Source organism: Bubalus kerabau, chromosome 19, assembly GCF_029407905.1.
Source record: "Bubalus kerabau isolate K-KA32 ecotype Philippines breed swamp buffalo chromosome 19, PCC_UOA_SB_1v2, whole genome shotgun sequence".
NCBI lineage: Eukaryota > Metazoa > Chordata > Mammalia > Artiodactyla > Bovidae > Bubalus > Bubalus kerabau.
The window spans coordinates 46501340-46525605 of NC_073642.1; the positions used below are offsets into that span (position 1 = coordinate 46501340).

At 37.4% G+C, this 24266-nt stretch overlaps 1 protein-coding gene across 2 annotated transcripts in view; it reads left to right on the forward strand.

The window, feature by feature from the left end:
• Window positions 1-989: 989 nt before the first annotated feature.
• The window catches only part of BRMS1L (BRMS1 like transcriptional repressor), a 44305-nt gene continuing 21028 nt past the window's right edge, over window positions 990-24266 (forward strand). Inside the window, exons 1-4 of one of the 2 annotated variants that reach the window (XM_055555539.1) lie at window positions 990-1317; window positions 5114-5204; window positions 8939-9066; window positions 10852-10931. In XM_055555539.1, coding sequence (XP_055411514.1) covers window positions 1176-1317; window positions 5114-5204; window positions 8939-9066; window positions 10852-10931 — 441 coding nt within the window. In that variant the 5' untranslated portion in view covers window positions 990-1175. The remainder of the gene's footprint in view (window positions 1318-5113; window positions 5205-8938; window positions 9067-10851; window positions 10932-24266) is intronic. The other variant, XM_055555540.1, reaches the window with a different exon arrangement.

Here is a 24266-nt window from a genome sequence, read left to right on the forward strand (position 1 = left end):
ACGACTGAGCGACTGATCTGAACTGAAAAGTGGTCAATTAGTATGTTATTATGATTAAGATACATAATGAGTTTTCCTTGTCTATCATCCCTCCATTGAAATAATAAAACATTTCATTAAGTCAAATATGTATTTTTCATTGAAAACTTCAGTTAAGACTGGAGGCATATTCAGGCTGCGTATGGCAAACTGGAAATGTGTTAGTCGCTTAGCTGTGTCCGACTCTTTTTCACTCCATGGACTGTAGCCCACCAGGCTGCCCTGTCCACGGAATGCTCCAGGCAAGAATACTGGAGTTGATAGCCATTCCCTTCTCCAGGGGATCTTCCCGACCCAGAGATCGAACCTGGTCTCCTGCATTGCAGGCAGATTCTTTACCGTCTGAGCCACCAGGGAAACCCGCATATGGTAAAAAAAACAAATGTAAAACGTACTAGAGAAAAGTGCCAAGATAAAGCTTCCTTTCCTTTTATATTGCAAAAGTTTCAAGAATAATTTAAAGATTTTTGTTCAACATAGAGAGTGCAAGTTGTCTGCAGAAACTAATTCAACAATAGTTTAATAGTGGTAATAAAAGTGCTTAGGTAAAGAGACATTTCTCCAGTTCCTGTAGGCTTAAAGAGGAGGAAAAACCCTCAGGCAAAAGACCTTCTCACATCTGACAGTAACATCCTGGATGGCTTGGAAGCTCAGACAAGCACTTGGCGGGAAAAGAATAAATACAGACCAAAATCTCACAATCTGTTTCTGTTTAGTTTATAAACTGCGACCGAGTCTGGCAGCTTTCGTGCCTTGTGGGACTTGAAGTCCAGAGGGGAGAAGCAATCAGGGTAGTTGAAGCTTCGAAGCCGGCGGCCCCTGCAAGTCTGAACAGTAAGGACTACAATTCCCGACACACACACCGCGAGGCCGCGCCGTAATTACAGGCAACCAACCGGACCGGAGCAGGATTAGCTCCATCCCCCGGCTCGGGAGGACTGCCTCCACCAATGGCAGAGCTCTCAGTGCTGAGCCTGCGGGTTAGGTTGTGAGGCTCCGGCGGGGGCGGGGAGGAGCCGAGGGGGTTCTGAACGAGCTCGGCGGCTGGGTGGGTCGGGGCGTTCGGCGCGCCCTTCATTGAAGCGGCGGTGGCCGGGCTGGGCGCCGGGAGTGGGAAGCGACGGCGCGGCTGGAAAATGCCAGTCCATTCCCGAGGGGATAAGAAAGAGACGAACCATCACGATGAGATGGAGGTGGACTACGCCGAAAACGAGGGGAGCAGCTCCGAGGACGAAGACACCGAGAGCTCGTCGGTCTCTGAGGATGGAGATAGCTCAGGTACGAGACCCAGCGGGCTGGGACCCCGAGTCCTCGCGCCAGGCTAGCGAAAGGCCGCTCTCCACACGCCGGCAGCTGCGTCCTGCTGGGAGAGCGGGGCGGGGAGAGAGGGAAGGGGCGGAGACTGGCTCCCGGCCCTCCGTGGCACCCAAACTGTTCGCGGGGCGCTGCCCAGCTCCTGGCCGGTCCCAGTTGGCGGGGCGGAGCGGAGCAGGGTGCGGGCCTGGACTCGTCCAGCTCACGGACGCTGCTCGGTTCTGTTCTCGATCCGCCCCGCCCTTGGGACCTCTGGGTAGTGCCTCGGGCTATCCGGAGCGGAAAATGTCCCGCATCTTATCTGGGAGACGCTGGAAATGCCTCCTCTCCCCACACCGCCGACTTCTTATATTGCACCTTTGCAGCCCTTCTCAGCGTGTGTGGGTTGTCAGGAGCTGAGGGTACTCGCTCTTGGCTGGTTTAGAATTTATTAATGTCAGCTTCCAAGTCAGCGTGTCAGTCAGTAGTTGACATTCGTCCTCTTTCGGGGGACTGACGTGGGAGCTGGGTCATCTGCATCATTTCTGTGAACTTTTCAAGACTGAGAAGAAGAGCCCAACATCAGGATTGATTGGAGATCTTCATATGCTTATAAATAACTAGCTGATTTTTGGCAGCTTTGAAGTTCTCCAAATCTTTTCTTCCCTGCAGTCTTTTCTAACTTTGTGCTGTTTCAGATTTTTTTGTTTATTTGTTTTTGTTTTCTGTTTTGAAGGGAGTGGCATGGGGTAGAGTGGAGGGGGGCAGGTTAACACCATAAATCAATTTTTGCAATCTTTTAGGAACGGTTATTTTAAAAAGAAATGAAATTTATGATTACCTGGGTTCTTTTCCTTCTATCCATACGACGAAGACGAGACTTATTTCTTTGCTTTGGCCTGATTTTGGCCATGTGAAGCAAGGATTGATGACAGGTTAACGACAGCCTATCATCACCATGACACTCTCCTTTTTTAGGCTTCCCTTTCAAAGAAAAGTCCATGGAAGTATGTAATTTCAGTCAATAAATCAGCCACCCCGAATAAGTGTTTCTGAGTGACTTCCTTTTGCAGTATTGGGTTCTACTAGTGGACGGTATAAATAGTTATGATCTGACCACAATTAAAGAGCTGTCATAGGTCACCACTTGAATTAATTGCCAAATGAACGCTTCTTTATAAACAATACTGTAGAAATTCAGAGGTAGAGGAAATCTTTTCAGTACAGGGTGGTCAGCAAAAGCTAGGGGGATTACCTAAATTATCTTGAAGAATGGGCGGAATTTGGATTGGAGTGGTTAAAGTTCAGGTGTTTCTGTAGAAGAAGGAATATAAGAAAAAGTGCAAGGCCAGCGCTTAAGCCTTATTTAAGAGTGAGAAAACCAGTTTGGTTGGGAGAAGGATTTGAGCTAGAAAAGGAAAAGATACAGGTGTGAAAGACTTCAGAAAAAGCAGAAAGTGGGATTGATGACTACAAGTTTAGGAGTCAATGTAAGAAGAAAAACCCAAATACAAGGAGAATGGTGGTAGTTTGAACAGAAATAGAAAAAAAAAAAAAAAGATTTGAGATGAAGATAGAAGATAAAGCATTACAGACATGTTCTTTTTGAGGTCCTGATGGTATATTTGAGTCAGAGTGCCCAACTGACAGGTGGTAAAGTGGCATTGGAACCTGCCTGGGATGGGAAGCATAATTTGGAACTCATCTGCTTAGTCATGAAAATAGGTGAGATTTCAAAAGTGAAGAATACAGAGAACATCTCTACTATATATGAGTACGTTTTCTGGATCTGTAAAACATTTTATCTTCACATGTTCTTTGTTTTTGTTTTTATGGGAGTCAGGATCTCTCAAAATGACATCTATTTACTAAAATTCTGCCTCTCTAATTTTTATGTTGATTCTTGTGGGCTTTTGTTTTTTAACTGTTTTTTGTTCTATCCCCCCAAATAATGGACACATTAATTTATGGAGACTATGATAATAATTTGAAGCACAAGTCAGATTTTTTAAGTACAAAGAAATTAATAAATTTTCCAGTTGCATGTTGCTTTTGCATCTCTTTTCTACCATTTATCTTGCATGTTAAACTCCCACAGGTTTATTCCTCTCCAACCTTGGTACTGGGCCAGTCTTAAGGCTACAGAAAAACTCCATCCAGAGATATTGGGGAGTGAGTCATCTTGAGGGACCACATTTTAAAGAGTCAAGGAATAAGCTCTTAAGAGCCAGAAATAATTTTAATCTGTTTCAGAAAAATTAAAAAAAAATCATACTCTCTTGCTGTAGAAAGTAACTGAATATAATTTAATTTTTTCTCATAGTTTGACCTTTATTTGATGATGATCAATATGAATATCATTTTGTGCTTAAGTTATTCTGATGTTGTCAACTATATGTGATGTATTGATAAAAACAGACAATGTGAAATATAGGAGAGAGCTGGTAGCTATCAGTTGTTTTCCTTGAAAAGTTTGCTTGTTTTCCTCTTTCCTCTTTCTCACTGACTGACAGAAATTTGGGGAGAGGGAACAGTGGTAGCCTAGGAGTAGGAAACCAAGATACTCTGTGGTAAACATAATGAGATTAATTTTCTTTTTTTATTTGACTTGCAAATTATCTATGTGAGCATTCCATAAGTGGAATTCCATAAGTGGAATTCCATAAGTATTCTTGAGCAATATTAACCTTTAAAGGACATAATCATTTTGCTGCTTAAGTTCTGGTGAGTTGGTGGAAAACAAGTTGAAAGTGGATTAATTACTTTATAGTCATAGTTTAAGGTCAACCTTTCTCTTTTTGGCTGTGCTATAGCATGTGGGAACTTAGTTCCTTGACCAGTGATCGAAGCTGTTGCCCCTTACAAGTGGGAGCACAGTCTTAACCACTGGACCCCTGCCCATCAGCCCTTTAATAAAATGATTTAAGAGTGAATAAAGAGGTTTCCCTGGTGACTCAGTGATAAAGAATCTGCCTGCCAATGCAGGAGACAGGTTTGATCCCTGATCTGGGAAGATCCCACATGCTATGAAGCAACTGAGCCTACCTACGCACCACCAGTATTGAGACTATGCTCTAGAGCCCAGGAACCATAACTACGTAGCCGTAGCCTGAGTGCTGCAACTATTGAAGGCTGGGCGCCATGGAGCCTGAAACAAGCTTCTCTGAAACAAGAGAAGCTGCCACAATGAAAAGCCCATGTGCCTCAACTAGAGAGTAGTCTCCAGTCATTGCAACTAGAGAAAGGCCCACACAGCAACAAAGACCCAGCACAGCCAAAAATAAATAAATAAAATTATTAAAAAAAACGGGTAAAATTAAGAAGGTCTAGCAACTGTTTTACTGATGTTTTCATCAGTAAATGGCTGTTTACTGTTTACTGATGACTCAGTTGGTAAAGAATCTGCCTGCAATGCAGGTAGACCTGGGTTCAATCCCTGTGTTCGATAGATCCCCTGGAGAAGGAAATGGTAACCCACTCCAGCATCCTTGCCTGGAGAATCCCATGGACATAGGGGCCTGGTGGGCTGCAGTCCATGGGGTCGCAAAGAGTCAGGCACGACTGAGCGACTAACACTACACTATTACACTAGCGACTGTTTTAACTTTTATCTATATTTTACATTAAATCTACAGTGGAAATTATTTTTGATAAATATTTAAGTCCTAATGTAGTTTTTCTGTTTTTTCTTTTTTTTTTTCTTTAACCATTTGAATTAACATTCAGATGTATTTGGAACATAACATTCGTTTTATCTTTGATATTTGCATTTTATTAACAGAAATGGATGATGAAGACTGTGAAAGAAGAAGAATGGAATGTTTAGATGAAATGTCCAATCTTGAAAAACAGTTTACCGATCTCAAGGATCAGTAAGTAGTAACTTCTGAAGGTCACTGTCAGTGGATCTCAACCTTGTCACATGCATACTAGCATGAGAGAAATTATATTCATTCTAAACTATTTTCCTTTTTGTTTTTTATGGGACTGACTGACCTGAAAAAGGCTTCAACTATTGTTTTCCTGTTGAAGGTCTCATTAACTAATCAAGGGTTTTGAGGCTGGTTTTGGGGGGGATTTAATAAGATTTTTATGTGGGTATTGGTTATGAAAGTGTTTTCCTTGGATTGCTGCACCCTTGGTTCTAATATGCTTCATTCATTCCTTTGTTAAATAACTTGATAAAGATAACATTTAAAAAAAAAATTGAGAATAAGAGTTATTTCCCAGAGATGGCATGGTGATTTTTATTTATATCTTAACATTGGATAATGTATACATTGCATGTTTTCACATGCATTGTTTAGTTTGCTTCTCTGTAAGGTTGGAAGATAGTTTTATCTCTCATTTACTCTTGAGAAGATTGATGCTCACAGAGGTTTAGTGATTTGTTCATAGTTTATCAGAAGGTGATAAATTAAGCTAGGCTTTGCCTCTTAGGTGCTATCGTGTTCCTTCCACTAAGGCACATTACTTTGGAGGAATCGTAGTGGAATCACAGGCCCTGAATCCAGGCTTTCTTGACAGATTTTAAAAATACAATAATAGATGCTTTATTATCTACTGTAAAGATTGAATGAGCAGTATATAAAGTTCTCAGCCATTTGTCTGGCATGTAGAGTGTGTTTATAGATACTGTTTTTTCCCCCTCTTTGTAATGCCAGAACTCTTATGTAAAGTTGGTAATACACGAAGGGGCTCCAGTGACTGGAGAGAATAGAATAGATGCAGATTTTAGACATCTTAAAGGTGAACATTCAGTTTGAACTTGCTGGCAAGGTTATGGGGCATACTTTAGGAAACGTAGATGAAAGGGAGAAACCTTTGAGACCATAGATAGCTTAACTTATTCAGAAGCTGCCTCTTCAGTTTATGGATTCTTTGTGATTTTGCTGCTTATTCTCTTTCTCCTACTTCTTCCCTAGAGAGGCCCAAAGAAGAGATGAAAGCCCATTTAATATCGGGAATTGCCAGCCTGAAATAAGACAGATTTCATTACCAGACGAATCCTGCTGTTTATGCCATTTCTGGTGTTAACTTTCATTGGTATTAGTGATGAATATATAGATAATGTTCTATGCTAGTGTGACAAATTGATACAAGCAATGCAAAATAATCCATAGTGTAAAATTTTGGCTTTAAAAGCATGATAATTTCTAATGCTAAAGATTTACATTATTAATTTGAAGTTAAAATTAGTTTGGATTCCCAGGAATCCATTATTTGGGCAACACAGAGAGTTCATTCAGTTCATTTGGGGTCATTCTGGAAAAGAGGAAGCAAATTTGTATTTTAGCATAAGAAATCCATGAACGAGTGATTCTTAAACAGTTATTTAAGATATACATATTGAGCTTTTATAGAGCCTTTTTTGGTTATCCAAGAAATGAAAATTGTTGTAAAGCTCTAGTATAATATATTACATAGGAGAAGGTTGCATCTAGTGAGTCATTTGGTCTAATCTTGTTCCCCTTGGGGCAGGCAGTTGCCTTGGTTTTTGCTTTCTCATGGCTCACCATGATCACTAGCCAGTTCCCCCTATCAGCATTATTCATTTCTGAAAGTATTAAAAGTAGACTCATTAACACTATTTAATAGGATTCTTTCTCAAGGAATTGGTATCTATAAATGTTTTTGAAAAAAAGATCTTGGCACAAGGTTTATAATTATTTTTTTGTCTTGCCCTGTTGCTTTGTTTTTTATTTTTGTCTTCTCATACTGTGTATCTCTTTAAGCTGTCTCAAATCCTCTTTGGAAGAGGTGGGAGATATATTAATAATAATAATAAATATCCTGCTTTTGCCTGTTCTAGCACTATAGGGCACATATAGCACTCCTTTCCTAAGGCAGAAAATCCACAATTTGCAGTTTGTAAAGTGGTGGAAGGTGAGTTCTTCCACCTTCTTAAAAAGAAAGAGGGACTTGTCCCACCCAAGTGTCCATTCATTTCAGTGTTCAGCATCCAACAAACATTAATTAGCTTCTCTTCTGTGAATAGTATTGTGGTTGCTGCTGACGGACTCATGATCCTTGCCTTTGATGAGTTTATACTTGATTCCAAGGTTGTAGAAATTATACTGATTTTTGAGGAATCTATTCTTTTAAAAGTGAGTTAATTGAATACTGTTAATTCACATATCCTCTTCATTCAGGATGTTCACCTATACAGGATACCTTATTATCCATATTTTGTATGAGTTTGATGTTTTTCAGGTGCAGTCATGTTTTGTATTAGTTTTTTAGCATTTTGTCTGAAGTGTATTTATAATTTCAAAAACTATTAGTATCGTGTTATACTTTTTGGATTTCATACATTGTATGTTGAGTTTTAGAAAAATTTAACTCAGACGTGATAATGTATTATTTTGGAAGTTGATTCAGATAATTTTTCCTTTCTGGTTTTAAAAAAAGAATATTAACTAGTATGAACACTCAACTTGCTTTATTCCTTTAAAATCATTATATAAATTGCTATGCTAAATATAATGATCAATAATAGACAATATTAGTTGTCTTAGTTATATTAGTTGGTATTTTCAAGGGGAAAGAGTAGAATATTACATGAACGCCAAGTATCATCATGTTTTCAATAGTCAACTGCTATTTATACAAACAACTATAAGCATAATCAGTGGTTTCTTCTAGGAGTTACTATATGCCATCCTTGTGATGTATTGTGACATAGTCACTTATGATGCAGTAATAAATGGCAAAAATTTTTTTTACATAATGATCTTAAATTGTTAATCTGCTTTGAAATTTTAGGATACCTTTGAAATGCTACAAAACCAGGGTTAGAAGTGCTTCTCACAAAGAATGACAGTTTCAACATTTTCTTGTTAAAAAAGTTCTATCCTGAAGGACTATTGGTAAAAATAAACATTGAGTTGCCTCATATACGATCTTTGATAATCGAGCTGAAGGTATTGATGTGACAGCTGTTACATTAGGCCTGTTTGCATGTAGACTCATAAAATGAGCGGCGGGGATTCTTTGCCCCACTTTTCACTTCCCCATCTGCCAAGCAACTCATGTTGTTATAGCTTCTTCATTCGCAGTCTAGATGAGCTGAATATGCTGGGTCTTAAGTTCCCTAGCCTTTGGTTTTACCTTCATCACTCTGCTGCTTCTTTGTTCTCTTAAAAATTAGTAGGCTGAATATTGTTATACTGACTCCTTTTCAGGAGATTTGGAGAGGAGACAGGGAATTATTTATTTTTGACAGTAATGCCTGTATCTAAATTAATCAAAATGATTTGTTTCTTTTAAACTCAGTGTTTATTTGACCTTTTCTCTTAGAATTGATTTATTCTGCAGTTAAAAACATCTACAGTGTCCAGAGGTAGTTATTTTGGTTGTATTTTTTTGATTTGTAAATTAACCATTAAAAAGTGATATATCTAAAAAATAGAAAAACATTTCTTTGTGATGATTTGCATTTAAGTCAAATGATGTAACTGTGTTCTTGTCACCTGAGATCAAGGAAAAGATACATTTGGTAGGCTATCAGAATATGAATGATATTAAGAGATAATGTATAGAAATGATAAATTGTTAGTCTTTGCTGGGCTTTTAAAATTAATATCTTAATTTTTGCTTTGTTAAGACTTTATAAAGAACGATTAAGTCAGGTGGATGCAAAACTACAAGAAGTCATAGCTGGAAAAGCACCAGAATATTTGGAACCACTGGCAACTTTACAAGAAAATATGCAAATTCGTACAAAGGTAGCAGGTAGGAAAGTGAAACATCTTTTCCATATAGTAGAATATGAATTCTTCAATAGATTTAAAAAGTGTTTGTCAAATGAGTGGTTGTTGTTAATAGAAGTACAAATGTATTTACGTTGAACAGAACATTATACTATCAATCAGCCCACAGTTATTTTAATTTATTAAATGCCTCCTGCTTTTCTCTGCTGCTGTGGAGGGTTAAAAAAAAAAAAGCCCTCAAATTGCTCACAGTGTTGTTGAAAAGGTATTTCCACATGTGAAACAATTAGAAACCAGGATATTTTCATTAAGAGATACTGTTACTACCATAGTTTATTTTTCTTTTAATGTTCAATTTAAGTCCTCTTAGTATTTTTCATCTTCAAGAGTGATAAAGAGTTCTTATTTATAAAAACATTAAAAAAAATTTGATCAGGATGTTACAGAACAGGGAATTAACCTTCAAATCTGTAGTTCAGTTATAAGTTTTTATTTTGAAAAGTTTGATGATGCATTTGTGATTATGAATAAATGGAGATGTATTTTATTTGTATGGTTAAATTTCAGTCTTCTGTTTGTAACTGGGATCTGGCCTCAGAATTGTGTCCTACCATGCCTAACAAAGGATATATCTATTTGAAGATCATTTAATGATTTTTCATAGTCAAACAGAAAACTGAAATTTACTGGAGATGCTGATTGTTTTCTTTTTGGGGAACAATAATTGATCCTCATACACCTGTTATATCTTAATAATACCTACGGCATTGTTGATAATAGGTTCTTCTTATACTGAATCCTCCTTAAACTGAATTTTAGTCTTGAGTGCTTAACATAAAGTATATAGATAATGTGATGTTTAATCTGCTATCTTTGCATATTGACTTAGCACATCCTTAAAAGTAAACATGTCCTTACTTTTCTTTGACATTTGAAAAGAGCTAAGTGAGACTTCCTAATGTTTTGAAAATATTCCTTGAGTCAGTTATTCACTTCGCTACTAGGTGGCCTCCTGTACTTTTTGATTATACAGAGTAGTGTGTGTGATTGTGTTGCTGATGGCATAGTTCCAGATATCTCTTCCTTGCCTTTACTGTACAAGAAAGAGTATTGCAGTTCTAGAGGCAGCTATGGCATAGAGTTAAGTATGTACATCTAGACCTCTTTGCCATTTTTGTGATGGCGTATTTGCATGGCCTATTTTATGTGGTTTTTTTAGGGTGCCTATTTTATGCGGTTGTCTCGGTATTTCTAAGTTAAACTTTCTTGAACATCTATTCTCTAGGTAAAGCTCTGTGAGGAGCACTCAAACATGGTGTTAATTTATAAATTTCGTTATATTAGTTTATACATTTAGTCTTCTTGGAAGCTTCGGACTCTGAATATAAGTAATAGTTAAAAAATAGTGGTTTCCATGGTTATGGTATCCAGTTGTAGTTTGAGTATATATGATTGAGAAACCAGAGTTTTTTGACTCTGTTTCCTTATGAATCCTGAGACATTGTTTTTCATAGGTGAAGAGTTTTATTTTTGTTTTAATCATTCTCTAACAAGCATTTAGAAATATTTTTTAGAAAAATGGGTAAGAACTAAAATTTGCAGTGTAGTTTCTCTCTAGCTCTTAGTTTTGTAGTCTTCTTTGACATATATTTTGACTGAGCCTTGTTATTTCTAGTTTTTAAAGGTAAAGTTAGACCTGCCAATTTCTTCTTGATTCATTTTATAAAATAGGACAGAATTCTTACAGGGAAGTGATAATGAAACTCCTTATTGCTAACATAATCAGAGTAATTGTGTTTGGTTGCAGGAATCTATAGAGAGCTCTGCTTAGAATCTGTAAAGAACAAATATGAATGTGAAATTCAAGCTTCTCGCCAGCATTGTGAGGTACTGTTATTTTGCTTAACTTTTAAGCTGATTTCAGTTCTTCAAGTCTTCTTCTGAGTGCAGCAGTTAAAAAAGTAAAATAAATGAAACAAAATTGAATAGTACTTTAGTTCAGCCCACTTATGCAATTTTTTTTTTAATACAGTTTCACTGGAAGCTATATTGGAAATAGGACACAAAGAAAGAATCATACAAAAGAACTAAGTGATATAATTTTAGAAGTTTTGCAGCTGTTGCCTTAAAAAGACTTTGTAATGATTATGTCATCTGGCATCACCAAAAGTAGTATAATTAGGAGAATGTTAAAGACTCAAAAAATGTATAACCGGTAGTTGTATTAATTTCTCAATTTTTTGATCTGTCTCCACATCTTAGGGCAAAATTCTCTATGGGGGAAAAATGGATTCTCTATGGGGGAAAAATGGATTCTCTAGCACTGGAAAACATAGTGTTGATTTTGCAGATTACTTTTCATAAGACCTAGACAAGATCATAAATAACTAGTGAAAATAAGAACAAGTTCTATGATGATTCTTATCTTAATGTACCATATCTTTATAAACCATTAAAGTACTGGGAGTAGATAGATATAAAAATGATGGAGCTTGTGTCATTTTCTTGGTTATAACTGAGATGAAACATCTTTCGATGTTTACTGGCTGTTTGGATTTTCTTTTCTAAGAAGTACCTGTACATATCTTTTACCTTTATGTTGAACTTTTAGTCTTTTCCTCATTGACTGTAGAGATTCTTCATATATTCTGGATACAAATGCACTGCTGGTTATAAGCTTTGCAAATATTTTTACCCAGGCAATGGGGAATCTTTTTCACCCTTTTTAATGACCTTTTAAACAAAATTTCACATTTTAATGTGGTTGAATTTATTATCTTTCCTTTATAACACTGTATATGTTTCTTGTGTTTTCCCCACTTTGAGTAAAAGGATATGTTTTCTTTTAAAATTTGAAATTTTGCTTTTTGTTGCTAAACTATCTTTAATTCATTTTTGTGTGTGATTAAAGTATGGATCTAATTTTACTTCTTTGCTTATGGATAAGTGATCTCACTGTTTATTACATACTTCATTGTTTCCCCACTAATCAGCAATTCCATCTCTTTTTTATACCAAATATCCATGTATGTGCTTGCTTGTTTTTAGCATTTTTTTCATCTATTCCAGTGGTGTGTTTAGCTCCTCTTGCATCAGTATCACAATTTCTCTTTTTGCAGCTTTCATTCTAGTAAGTTGATGACTCAGTAGCCTAATAATTTTACCTTGCTCTTTTCCTTCTTACAGTTGTTATTATTACTAATTTTATTTGTTGTTTAGTAACAGCTTTTTAAAAATTACCTTTTTTACTTTTTATTTTCTGCTGCTGCATAGAAAATTTGTTGTTACTCTTTCTTAATTTAGAGTGTGAATAATATAAATAAATCATCATATAAGTAATAATGTGATTTGTGAATAATGCTGCAGTGAAAGTGATGTATATATTCTTTGCACCCTTGGTGAAGTTTAGTTGACCATACATGCATGGGTTTATTTTCAAGGCTCTCTATTTCTGTTCCATTGGTCTAAGTTTTATTCTGGTACCATATTGTTATAATTACTGTAGTTTTATAATATGTTTTAAAATTAGGATATGTGAGGCCTCCTCACATTTGTTCTTCTTTCTCAAAATTGTTTTGGCTACTTGGGGTCCTTTGTATTTCCATATGAATTTTAGGATTGTTTTTTTTATTGCTGTTAAAAAGTCATTGGAATTTTGATAGAGGTTACATTGATTTTTTTAAATTGCTTTGGGTAGTATGGACATATTAACAATAATAAGTCTTCCAGTCCATGAACATGGGCTTTCTTTCCACTTATTTGTATTTTCCTTAATTTCTTTCATCAGTGTTTTATATTGTCAGTATACAAGTCTTTCACTTTATTCCTGAGTATTTTATTATTTTAGATACTCTTGTAAATGAGATATTTAATTTCCCATATCTCCTTAATTCTATCAGTTTTTACTTCATATATGTGTGTGTATATATATATAGAGAGAGAGGACTTCCCTGGTGGCTCAGACAGTAAAGCGTCTGTCTACAATGCAGGAGACCCGGGTTCGAGCCCTGCGTTGGGAAGATCCCCTGGAGCAGGAAAAGGCAATCCACTCCAGTACTATTGCCTGAAAAATCCCATGGACAGAGGAGCCTGGTAGGCTACAGTCTATGGGGTCGCAAAGAGTCGGACATGACTGAGCGACAGAGAGGGAGAGGGAGAGAGAGACAGAGAGTCTGTATTAGCACACACATATTAAAAATTTTGTATTATTAATGAGTGTAACATTTTATCCTTTTTTTATACCCTTCTGTCTCTGTAACAGTGATTTTTGCCTTAAAGTCTATTTTGTCTTGACAGTTAAAGCAGGTACCCTAGTTTTATTTGGTGTGGCATCTGCCTGATAAGAGGTTTTTTCATTCTTTTTTTTTTTTTCATCTCTTCACTTTTTTCTGGCCTTGTATTTTAGGTGTATTACTTATAAATAACATATACCTTGATTTAAAGTAAAACTATTCTAACAATTTTTGTCTTTTAACTGATAAATTTAGTCCAATTATTTTGGTATTTAAGTCCAACCTATTCTGTGTTTTTAATTTTTTCTTCTTTATCCTTTTTTAAAATTCTCTCCTGATCTTTTTTTGGTAAGTATGTGTGATTTATTGAGTTTTAAAATTACATCAGAAATTTATATCCTCTATTTCTATTTTATTGATTACCTCCACATTTTCCATTTCTATATTTTAAAGATTATCTTAAATTTTCAGTATACATACCTCCATTAGTAGAATCTAAATACCAATCAATAGCTCTGTTCTCCTCGATAAAATTCCTATATAAAGGACCTTAGAACTCTAACTGCAGTTACTCCCTCCCAAATTACAAGTTATAGTTCACAATTTCTTACCTTTCATACTTTAGATGAGACGTTACTTTGATCTCATAGATTTAGTTGTGTTTAAGTTTATCCATATTTTATTAATACTAGTTACTTGTTCACTGTTTTTTAATTATTAAATTAATTAATTTGTCTGTATCAGATCTTAGTTGTGGCATGCGGAATCTTCACTGCTGCATGAAGGATCTTTCTCTGTGGTGTGCAGGCACTAGAGAGCGTAGGATCAGTAGTTGCCACATGCAGGCTTAGTTGCCGGGAGGCACATGGGATCTTAATTCCCCAACCAGGGATTGAACCCATATCCCCTGCATTGGAAGGTGGATTCTTAACCATTGGACCACCAGTGCAGCCCCTTGTTCATTGTTTTTGAGTTGCAACCCTTCCCTGCAGGTTTATGTTTTGCTTTTGAAGAATATCCTAGGCACTCCTTCCCTGAAAGTCTTTTAGTTCAGTTTTTATTTGTTCAAAACTAGCTTTATTTGTAAACATTGTGGAATAACAGTTTAGGGGGTTATAACACTCTAGGATGACAATTATTTCCTGTTAATATTTTTAGGATCTTGCTTTCCACAGTCTGTGCTAGAAGCCTACAGTCATTTGTAGATATTTTTTTTCCCTTTCCCTCACTGGCTGCAAAAACTCTTCTCTTTGTTGTTCTTCAGTTTCTGTACTGTGTGTCTCCATGGGATTATTTTTCTCTCTTGACTTGGATTTGTTGTGACTTTTGCATCTCAGAATTTGTTTTCCATTAATTCTCTTTATGTTTTTTTTTTTGTTTGGCCATGAGGCATGTGGGATCTTAGCTCCCTGACCAGGGATCAAACCTGCACCGCCTGCATTGCAAGGCGAAGTCTTAACCACTGGACCGGCAGGGAAGTCCCTCCATTAATTCTGAAAATTTCTCAGCTGTTAACTTTTCTGGTATTGCCTCTCTTCCATTGTCTTTATTTCCGTCTTCTGGAACTCTAATAAGTCATATGTAAGTCCTCATTCTGTCTTTCATACTGCTTAATAGTTAATTCATATTTTTATTCAGTAAGTCATTATCAGACATTCTTCAAAGCCTAATTCTATTGTTTCTTATTTCTGCCATACCTCACAGTTTGTTTGCTTATTTCATGATTCTGGAGGCTTTATTGGTAGGAATTCTGTGAGCCTTGGACAGAAGACGTGGCTCTTCAGGTTGTGTGTATGTGTGTGTGTGCATATGCTCAGTCACGTCTGACTCTTTGCAACCCTGTGGACGGTAGCCCTCCAGGCTGCTCTGTCCAGGATTCTCCAGGCAAGAATACTGGAGTGGGTTGCCATTTCCTCCTCCAGGGGATCTTCCCAACCCAGGGATCGAACCCTGTCTCTTGCATCTTCTGCATTGGCAGGCAGGTTCTTGACCACAGTGCCACCTGGGAAGCCCCCTTTAAATAGTATCTGCTTTTTTTTCTGCTGAATTGTTTTAGCCAGGTATCCTCATCTATCACCAGCACGTGACTGCTTTAGTTTTTTGGCTTGGGATTTTCTGTGTTTAAATCTCAGATATGTAGAAATCAGACCTGAGATGATGTATGTTTAAGGAAAACTTTTTTCTCCACTTATGCTCTGTGCTGAGACAGATTTCCCTCAGGTGGATCGTTTAAGTCAGCCTTTTCATAAAATGTAGTAACCCTTCAGAACTGTACAAGGATCTCAGTTACCTCCAAGATCTTTCTCTTTTAACCAAACAGCCACTAAAAACCATGCCTCCTCTGTTCAATAACCAGAAAATACCCTCAAGGAAACCACAGTTTCAGTATCAGGTTAGCGTGCTGGTTTCTAGCTCCTTGTTTATGTTTGATCCTTGGGGATATCTCTTATTTTCTTGAGAGATTAGCTATATTTTTAAAAAGATTTTGTGGTATTCTAGCTAGAATGTCTAGACGTGTTGGGAGTTTTATTTAGTTTTGTTTTTTGTGAATATCTAGTGCACTACATTGCCATAGATAAAAGTCAACAAGATACATTTAAGTAATGTTTTTTCTTAGGCAATTGTATTGATATTCTTTCTCTTCCATCGTGTTTCAGCTTTGAAAGTCCTCACTTCTTCATAGAGATGCTGAATATTTACCTCAATTTCTTCTGGTTTAGTTATGGTTTGATGTTTTAAATGTTTAATATATAATTACTATTATAATTAATCTGTTTAATTATATAACTAATCTGAAAATACTCACCAGTAGTTCAAGGGCATTTTTAGATAGGAAATAGAAGGTGAATAGGAGCTTTAAATATTTAGAGTGTTATATGTTTTACATTCACTCTCATTTTAATGCTTACAACAATTTTATAGAATAGGAATTGTCTTGATTGTTATGAATGGGTTAACAAAGACTCAGAGAGGTTAAATAATTTGCTTGGGAGTCACACAGTTCGTAAGCAGCAGAACAAGGATTGAAATCCTTTGTTGAGTTTTCTAGTTATTTATGTGGTTTAGTGTTAAATCTGAACTTTCTCATACAAGGCTTTGTATCTGCTTATTCCTTAGTTCTTCATTTGACTCATTTATTAATAATGGAAACAACCCGAGGGACGAGGGAAGTGGGAAGAAAGAAGACACACTGCTAGTTGTCAGAATAAAAGATTGATTAGCAGCAGATAGAAAAGAGGGGCCAGGGCCAGAGACTAGACAGGTTCACGCAGGTATGCACACAGAGAGTGTTCCAAAAACCACAGAGGCAATCAAGGCAGCAGATGGTTTGTGTCAAATTAAGGAAGAAAATCATATTTATAGAATACTGTAATGTGCCTGAAACACTAAGATGGGTAGAGATGCTTTATTTAGGTTATCTCATTTAAGCCTCCCCATAGAGCTGGAAATGAGTTTTAAGATGTGATGGCAGGTGGTAGCAAGGTTTCAGCCAGGCCCTTAGGGTTCAGGGTTAGCATTCCTATTTTTAAAAATTGGTGAGAGCTCCTCAGAGCTCTGATTTTTTTTGGTTTTCAATTCATTTGATTATTTTCTTTCTGATTATAACATTAATAAGTGTTTGATGAGAAAACTTGAGAAATAAGTCTAAAGAAGAGAATAAAAGCAACCATAATTTACTAAGCAGAAGTAATTACTGTTAATAAGTGTGCATGCATTCTCAGTTGCTCAGTCATATCCAACTTTTTGTGACCCCATGAACTGTAGCCCACCAGGTTCCTCTGTCCATGGGATTTCCCAGGCAAGAATACTGAAGTGGGTTGTCATTTCCTTCTTCAGGGGATCTTCCCAACCCAGGGATTAAACCTGAATCTCCTGCATGCAGGCAGATTCTTTATCACTGAGCCACCTGGGAAGCCCTAATTGTGCGTATGTTTGTATAACTGTTTTTCACATAGCTGGCGTGACTCTATGTATACTATTTGTATTCTAACTTTTTTATAAGCAGCATTTCATAAGCATATCTTTATTGCTCTAAATACTTTTTTTTTAAAGGGTCATTTTGTGTTTTTTGTTTATTTTTAAAAATTAGAAGATGGTTCTTATAAGGCGCTAGCCTGCCATCTTCTTGATCAGCTGGCCCCCTCTAAAGGTCTCTTTCTTGCCTCAGCCCCTTATCTCTCAGATTCATTGGCCTATTGTGCAGTGAGCAGATCAAGCTTGGACTCAGTATCAATTTGGCTTAGCCAGCCAGGATCCTGCTGCTTGTGGCTAGCTGATCCTAATCAAGGAATATTGGGGCAAGACCCTAGCAGCTGCTGGGACCATTTGTCTTGAGGTTCCTTCCTTCAAGATTCCCTGCAGTGGCCTGGCTGCCCCCAGTGCTTGGCAGTTGAGAAAAGGAACAGACAAACTTCTACTAGTTGACAGACTGGAATTTTGTTTGTAGGGTTTCATTAACGACAAACCCAGCCCTGCGTGAGATAGGTCTATAATCTCTTCAGAAACTTGACATCTTCCACCTCAGTTCAAAATTGAGTGAGCATCCAGGAAACCACTGGCTCATTCACTGCTCTGATGAACCCGGAACCCAGAACAATACAGAGTTATGCACTTAAAGCTCAGAAAAGGATGCAGAACAGTATGTGCAAGATCAAGCCACGCTCCTTAGCACTTTAAGAGTTCAAGCCATGAGCCTTTGGAGTGGGAGCACTGGCTCCAAGACCCTAGGCTACCAGAGAACTAACCCTAGGTGGAATCAAATAGTGAGAACTCACACAAAGGAAGCCTCTGGAATACAAGACCCTGCATCACCCAACCACCAGTAGCACCCTGTGCAGGACGCCTCATCTAAACAACAAACAAAACAAAAAATACAAACCAAATCATCAGCAGACAGGAGTACCGCCTCATCTAGCCTTGCCCATCCGAGGAAAAACAAACAAATAAACAAACACGCAGCACAAATCTCACCCTATATGAAGCTTACACAAACCACTGGGACCAACCTTAGGTGGGCAGAAACCAAAAGGAAGGAAGAATTCAACCTTGAAGCCTGGAAAAAGAAGACCTCAAGCACAGTAAGTTAAAAAAGAAAAAATGAAAAGGCAGAGAAATACCACACAAATGAAGGAACAAACTAGAAGCAAAGAAGTCCAAATAAATGAAGAGGAAACAGGCAAACTACCTGAAAAAGAATTCAGAATAATGATAGTAAAGATGATCAAAAACCTTGAAAACAAGATGGAGAAAATGCAAGAATCAATTAACAAAGACCTAGAAGAATTAAAGAATAAACATGCAGAGACAAACAACAAAATTACTGAAATTAAAAATACTCTATAAGGAATTCAGTTCAGTTCAGTTCAGTCGCTCAGTCGTGTCCGACTGTTTGTGACCCCAAGAATCGCAGCACGCCAGGCCTCCCTGTCCATAACCATCTCCCGGAGTTCACTCAAACTCAACGTCCATCGAGTCAGTGATGCCATCCAGCCATCTCATCCTCTGTCGTCCCCTTCTCCTCCTGCCCCCAATCCCTCCCAGCATCAGAGTCTTTTCCAATGAGTCAACTCTTCGCATGAGGTGGCCAAAGTACGGGAGTTTCAGCTTTAGCATCATTCCTTCCAAAGAAATCCCAGGGCTGATCTCCTTCAGAATGGACTGGTTGGATCTCCTTGCAGTCCAAGGGACTCTCAAGAGTCTTCTCCAACACCACAGTTCAAAAGCATCAATTCTTCGGCACTCAGCTTTCTTCACAGTCCAACTCTCTCATCCATACATGACCACTGGAAAAGCTATAGCCTTGACTAGATGAACCTTTGTTGGCAAAGTAATGCCTCTGCTTTTCAATATGCTATCTAGGTTGGTCATAACTTTTCTTCAAAGAATTAATAGCAGAATATCTGAAGCAGAAGGACGAATCAGTGAGCTGGAAGATAAAATGGTGGAAATAACTTGTGAAGAGCAGAATAAAGTAAAAAGAATGAAAAGAACTGAGGATAGTCGCAGAGACCTCTGGGACGATGTCAAATGCACCAACATTCGAATTATAGAGGTCCCAGAAGAAGAATAAAAAAAGAAAGGGTATGAGAAAATTTTTGAAGAGATTATAGTTGGAAATTTCCCCAACATGGAAAAGGAAATAGTCAATCAAGTGTAAGAGGCACAAAGAGTCCCATACAGGATAAACCCAAGGAGAAGCATGCTAAGACACATACTGATCAAACTAACAAAGACTAAACACAAAGAAAGAATACTGAAAGCAGCAAGGGAGAAGCAACAGGTAACATACAAGGGAAACCCTATATGCTTAACAGCTGATCTTTCAGCAGAAACTCCGCAGGCCAGAAGGGAATGGTAAGATATATTTAACGTACTGAAAGGGAAAAATCTACAACCAAGATTACTGTACCCAACAAGGATCTCATTCAGAATTGATGGAGGAATAAAATGCTTTTCAGACAAGAAAAAGTTAAGGGAATTCAGTACCACCAAACCAGCTTTACAACAAATGTTAAAGGGACTTATATAGTCAAGAAATACAAGAAATACAATGAAGAAGAAAAATGACCTACAAAATCAACCCCAAACAATTAAGAAAATGGCAATAGGAACATTTATATCAATAATTACTTTAAATGTAAATGAATTAAATGCTCCAACCAAAACACACAGACTGGCTGAATGGATACAAAAGCAAGACCCGTATATATGCTGTCTACAAGAAACCCACTTCAGATCTCAAGACACATATAGACTGAAAGTGAAAGGATGAAAAAGTATATTACATGCAAATGGAAAGCAAAGCTGGAGTAGCAGTCCTCATGTCAGACAAAATAGACCTTAAAGAAGACTACAAGAGATAAGGAAGGACACTACATAATGATCAAAGAATCAATTCAAGAGAAAGACATAACAATTGTAAATATCTATGCACCCAACAGAGGAGCACCACAATGCTATGACGCTAGATATCAGTTACAAGAAAAAAACTGTAAGAAACACAAACACATGGAGATTAAACAACATGTTTCTAAATAACCAACAGATTACTGAAGAAATCAAAAGGGAAATCAAAAAATTTCTAGAAACAAATGACAAAACACAACTCAAAACCTATGGGATGCAGCAAAAGCCATTCTAAGAGGGAAGTTTATAGCAATACAATCCTACCTTAATAAACAAGAAGAACATTGAATAGACAACCTAACTTTACACCTAAAACAACTGGAAAAAGAAGTACAAAAAACCCCCCAAATTAGTAGAAGCAAAGAAATAAAGATCCAAGCAGAAATAAATGAAAAAGAAATGAAAGAAACAGTAGTAAAGATTAATAAAACTAAAAGCTGGTTCTTTGAGAAGATAAACAAAATTGACAAACCTTTAGCCAGACTCATCAAGAAAAAAAGAAGAATCAAATCAACAAAATTAGAAATGAAAAAGGAAACATTATAACAAACAGTAGAGGAATACAAAGGATTATAAGAGACTATTATGAGCAACTATATGGCACTAAAATGGATAACCTGGAAGAAATGGATGGATTCTTAAAAAAGTTCAATTTGCCAAGACTGAACCAGAAAGAAATTATGAACGACCCAATTACAAGCACTGAAATTGAAGCTGTGATCAAAAATCTCCCAAAAAACAAAAGCCCAGGACCCGATGGCTTCATGGGAGAATTCTGTCAAACATTTAGAGAAGAACTAATGCCTATCCTTCTAAAATTCTTTCAAAAAATTGCAGAGGAAAGAACACTTCCAAACTCATTCTACGAGGCCACCATCACCTGATACCAAAACCAGACAAAGACAACACAAAAAAAGAAAACTACAGGCCAATATCACTGATTCACATAGATTCAAAAATCCTCAACAGAATTTTAGCAAACAGAATTCAGCAACACATCAAAAAGCTTATATACTATGATCAAGTTGGGTTTATTCCAGGGATGCAAGGATTCTTCAATATATGAAAATCAATCAATGTGATACACCATATAAACAATTTGAAAGATAAAAACCATATGATCATCTCAATAGATGCAGAAAAAGCCTTTGACAAAACTCAGCACCCATTTATGATTAAAACTCTTCAAAGAGTGGGCACAGAAGGAACCTACCTCAACATAGTAAAAGCCATATATGATAAGCCTACGGCAAACATTATTCTCAATGGTGAAAAACGGAAAGCATTCCCCCTGAGATCAGGAACAACAAGGTAAGGGTGTCCACTTTCTCAACTATTATTCAACATAGTTCTGGAAGTCCTAGCTACAGAAATCAGAAAATATGGGGAGGGAGGAGGGAGGAGGGTTCAGGATGGGGAACACATGTATACCTGTGGCGGATTCATTTTGATGTGTGGCAAAACCAATACAATATTGTAAAGTTAAAAAATAAAAAAAAAATAAAGGAGTAAACCTCTGACTGTTTGCAGATGACATGATACTGTACATAGATAACCCTGAAGATAGTATCAGAAAATTACTAGAGCTAATCAGTGAATTTCTCAAAGTTGCAGGATACAAAATCAATATGCCAAAATCACCTGCATTTCTATATACTACCAATGAAAATCAGAGAAATTAAAGAATCAATCCCATTCACCATTGCAACAAAAAGAATTAAATATCTAGGAATAAACTTACCTAAGGAGAAAAAAGAACTGTACACAGATAATTATAAGACACTAATGAAAGAAATCAAAGATGACATAAACAGATGGAGAGATATTCCATGTTCCTGCATAGGAAGAATCAATATTATCAAAGTGACTCTACTACCAAATGCAATCTACAGATTCAGTGTGGATCCCTATCAAATTACCGGTAGCATTTTTCACAGAGCTAGAATAAAAAATTTCACAATTCAAATGGAAACACAACAGACCATGAATAGCCAAAGCAGTCTTGAGAAAGAAGAATGGAGCTGGAGGAATCAACCTTTCTGACTTCAGATTATACTTCAAAGCTCCAGTCATCAAGACTGTATGGTACTGGCACAAAAACAGAAATATAGACCAATGGAACAAGATAGAAAACCCAGAAAGAAACCCATGAACCTATGGGTACCTTATTTTTGACAAAGGAGGCAAGAATATACAATGGGGCAAAGACAGCCTCTTCGATAAATGGTGCTGGGAAAACTGGACAGCTGCATGCAAAAGAGTGAAATTAGAACACTTCTTAACACCATATACAAAGATAAACTCAAAATGGATTAAAGACCTAAATGTAAGACAAGAAACTATAAAACCTTTAGAAGAAAACATAGGCAGAAAACTCGACATAAACCAAGATCCTCTATGACCCACCTCCTAGAGTAATGGAAATAAAACAAAAGTAAACAAGTGGGACCTAATTAAACTTAAAAGCTTTTGCACAGCAAAGGAAATTATAAGCAAGGTGAAAAGACAACCCTCAGAATGGGAGAAAATAATAGCAAATGAAACAACGGACAAAGGATTGATTTCCAAAATATACAAGCAGCTCATACAACTCAATGCCAGAAAAACAAACAACCCAATCACAAAGTGGGAAAAAGGCCTAAACAGGCATTTCTCCAAAGAAGACATACAGACACATGAAAAGATGCTCAACATCGCTCATTATTCAGTTCAGTTCAGTTCAGTTGCTCAGTCGTGTTCTACTCTTTACAACCCCATGAATCGCAGCACGCCAGGCCTCTCTGTCCATCACCAACTCCCGGAGTTCACTCAGACTCAGGTCCATCGAGTCAGTGATGAGATCCAGCCATCTCATCCTCTGTCGTCCCCTTCTCCTCCTGCCCCCAATCCCTCCCAGCATCAGAGTCTTTTCCAAGGAGTCAACTCTTCGCATGAGGTGGCCAAAGTACTGGAGTTTCAGCTTTAGCATCATTCCTTCCAAAGAAATCCCAGGGCTGATCTCCTTCAGAATGAACTGGTTGGATCTCCTTGCAGTCCAAGGGACTCTCAGAGCCTTCTCCAACACCACAGTTCAAAAGCATCAATTCTTCGGCGCTCAGCTTTCTTCACAGTCCAACTCTCACATCTATACATGAACACTGGAAAAACTATAGCCTTGACTGGACGGACCTTTGTTGGCAGTGTAATGTCTCTGCTTTTCAATATGCTATGTAGGTTGGTCATAACTTTTCTTCCAAGGAGTAAGCGTCTTTTAATTTCATGGCTGCAGTCACCATCTGCAGTGATTTTGGAGCCCAGAAAAATAAAGTCTGACACTGTTGCCACTGTTTCCCCATCTACTTGCCATGAAGTGATGGGACCAGATGCCATGATCTTCGTTTTCTGAATGTTGAGCTTTAAGCCAACTTTTTCACTCTCCACTTTCACTTTCATCAAGAGGCTTTTTAGTTCCTCTTCACTTTCTGCCATAAGGGTGGTGTCATCTGCATATCTGAGGTTATTGATATTTCTCCCGGCAATCTTGATTCCAGCTTGTGCTTCATCCAGCCCAGCGTTTCTCATGATGTACTCTGCATAGAAGTTAAATAAGCAGGGTGACAATATACAGCCTTGACGTACTCCTTTTCCCTTTTGGAACCAGTCTGTTGTTCCATGTCCAGTTCTAACTGTTGCTTCCTGACCTGCATACAAATTTCTCAAGAGGCAGATCAGGTGGTCTGGTATTCCCATCTCTTGAAGAATTTTTCACAGTTTATTGTGATCCACACAGTCAAAGGCTTATTATTAGAGAAATGCAAATCAAAACTGCAATAAGGTACCACCTCACACTGGTCAGAATGGCTGCTATCAAATAGTCTACAGACAATAAATGCTGGAGAGGGTGTGGAGAAAAGGAAATGCTCTTGCACTGTTGGTGGGAATGTAAATTGATACAGCCACTATGGAAGACAATATGGACATTCCTTAAAAAACTAGGAATAAAACCAGAATAAAACCAACATATGACCCAGCAATCCCACTCCTAGGCATATCCAAAACTGAAATAGACACATGTATCCCATTGTTTATAGCAGTACATTTGTAA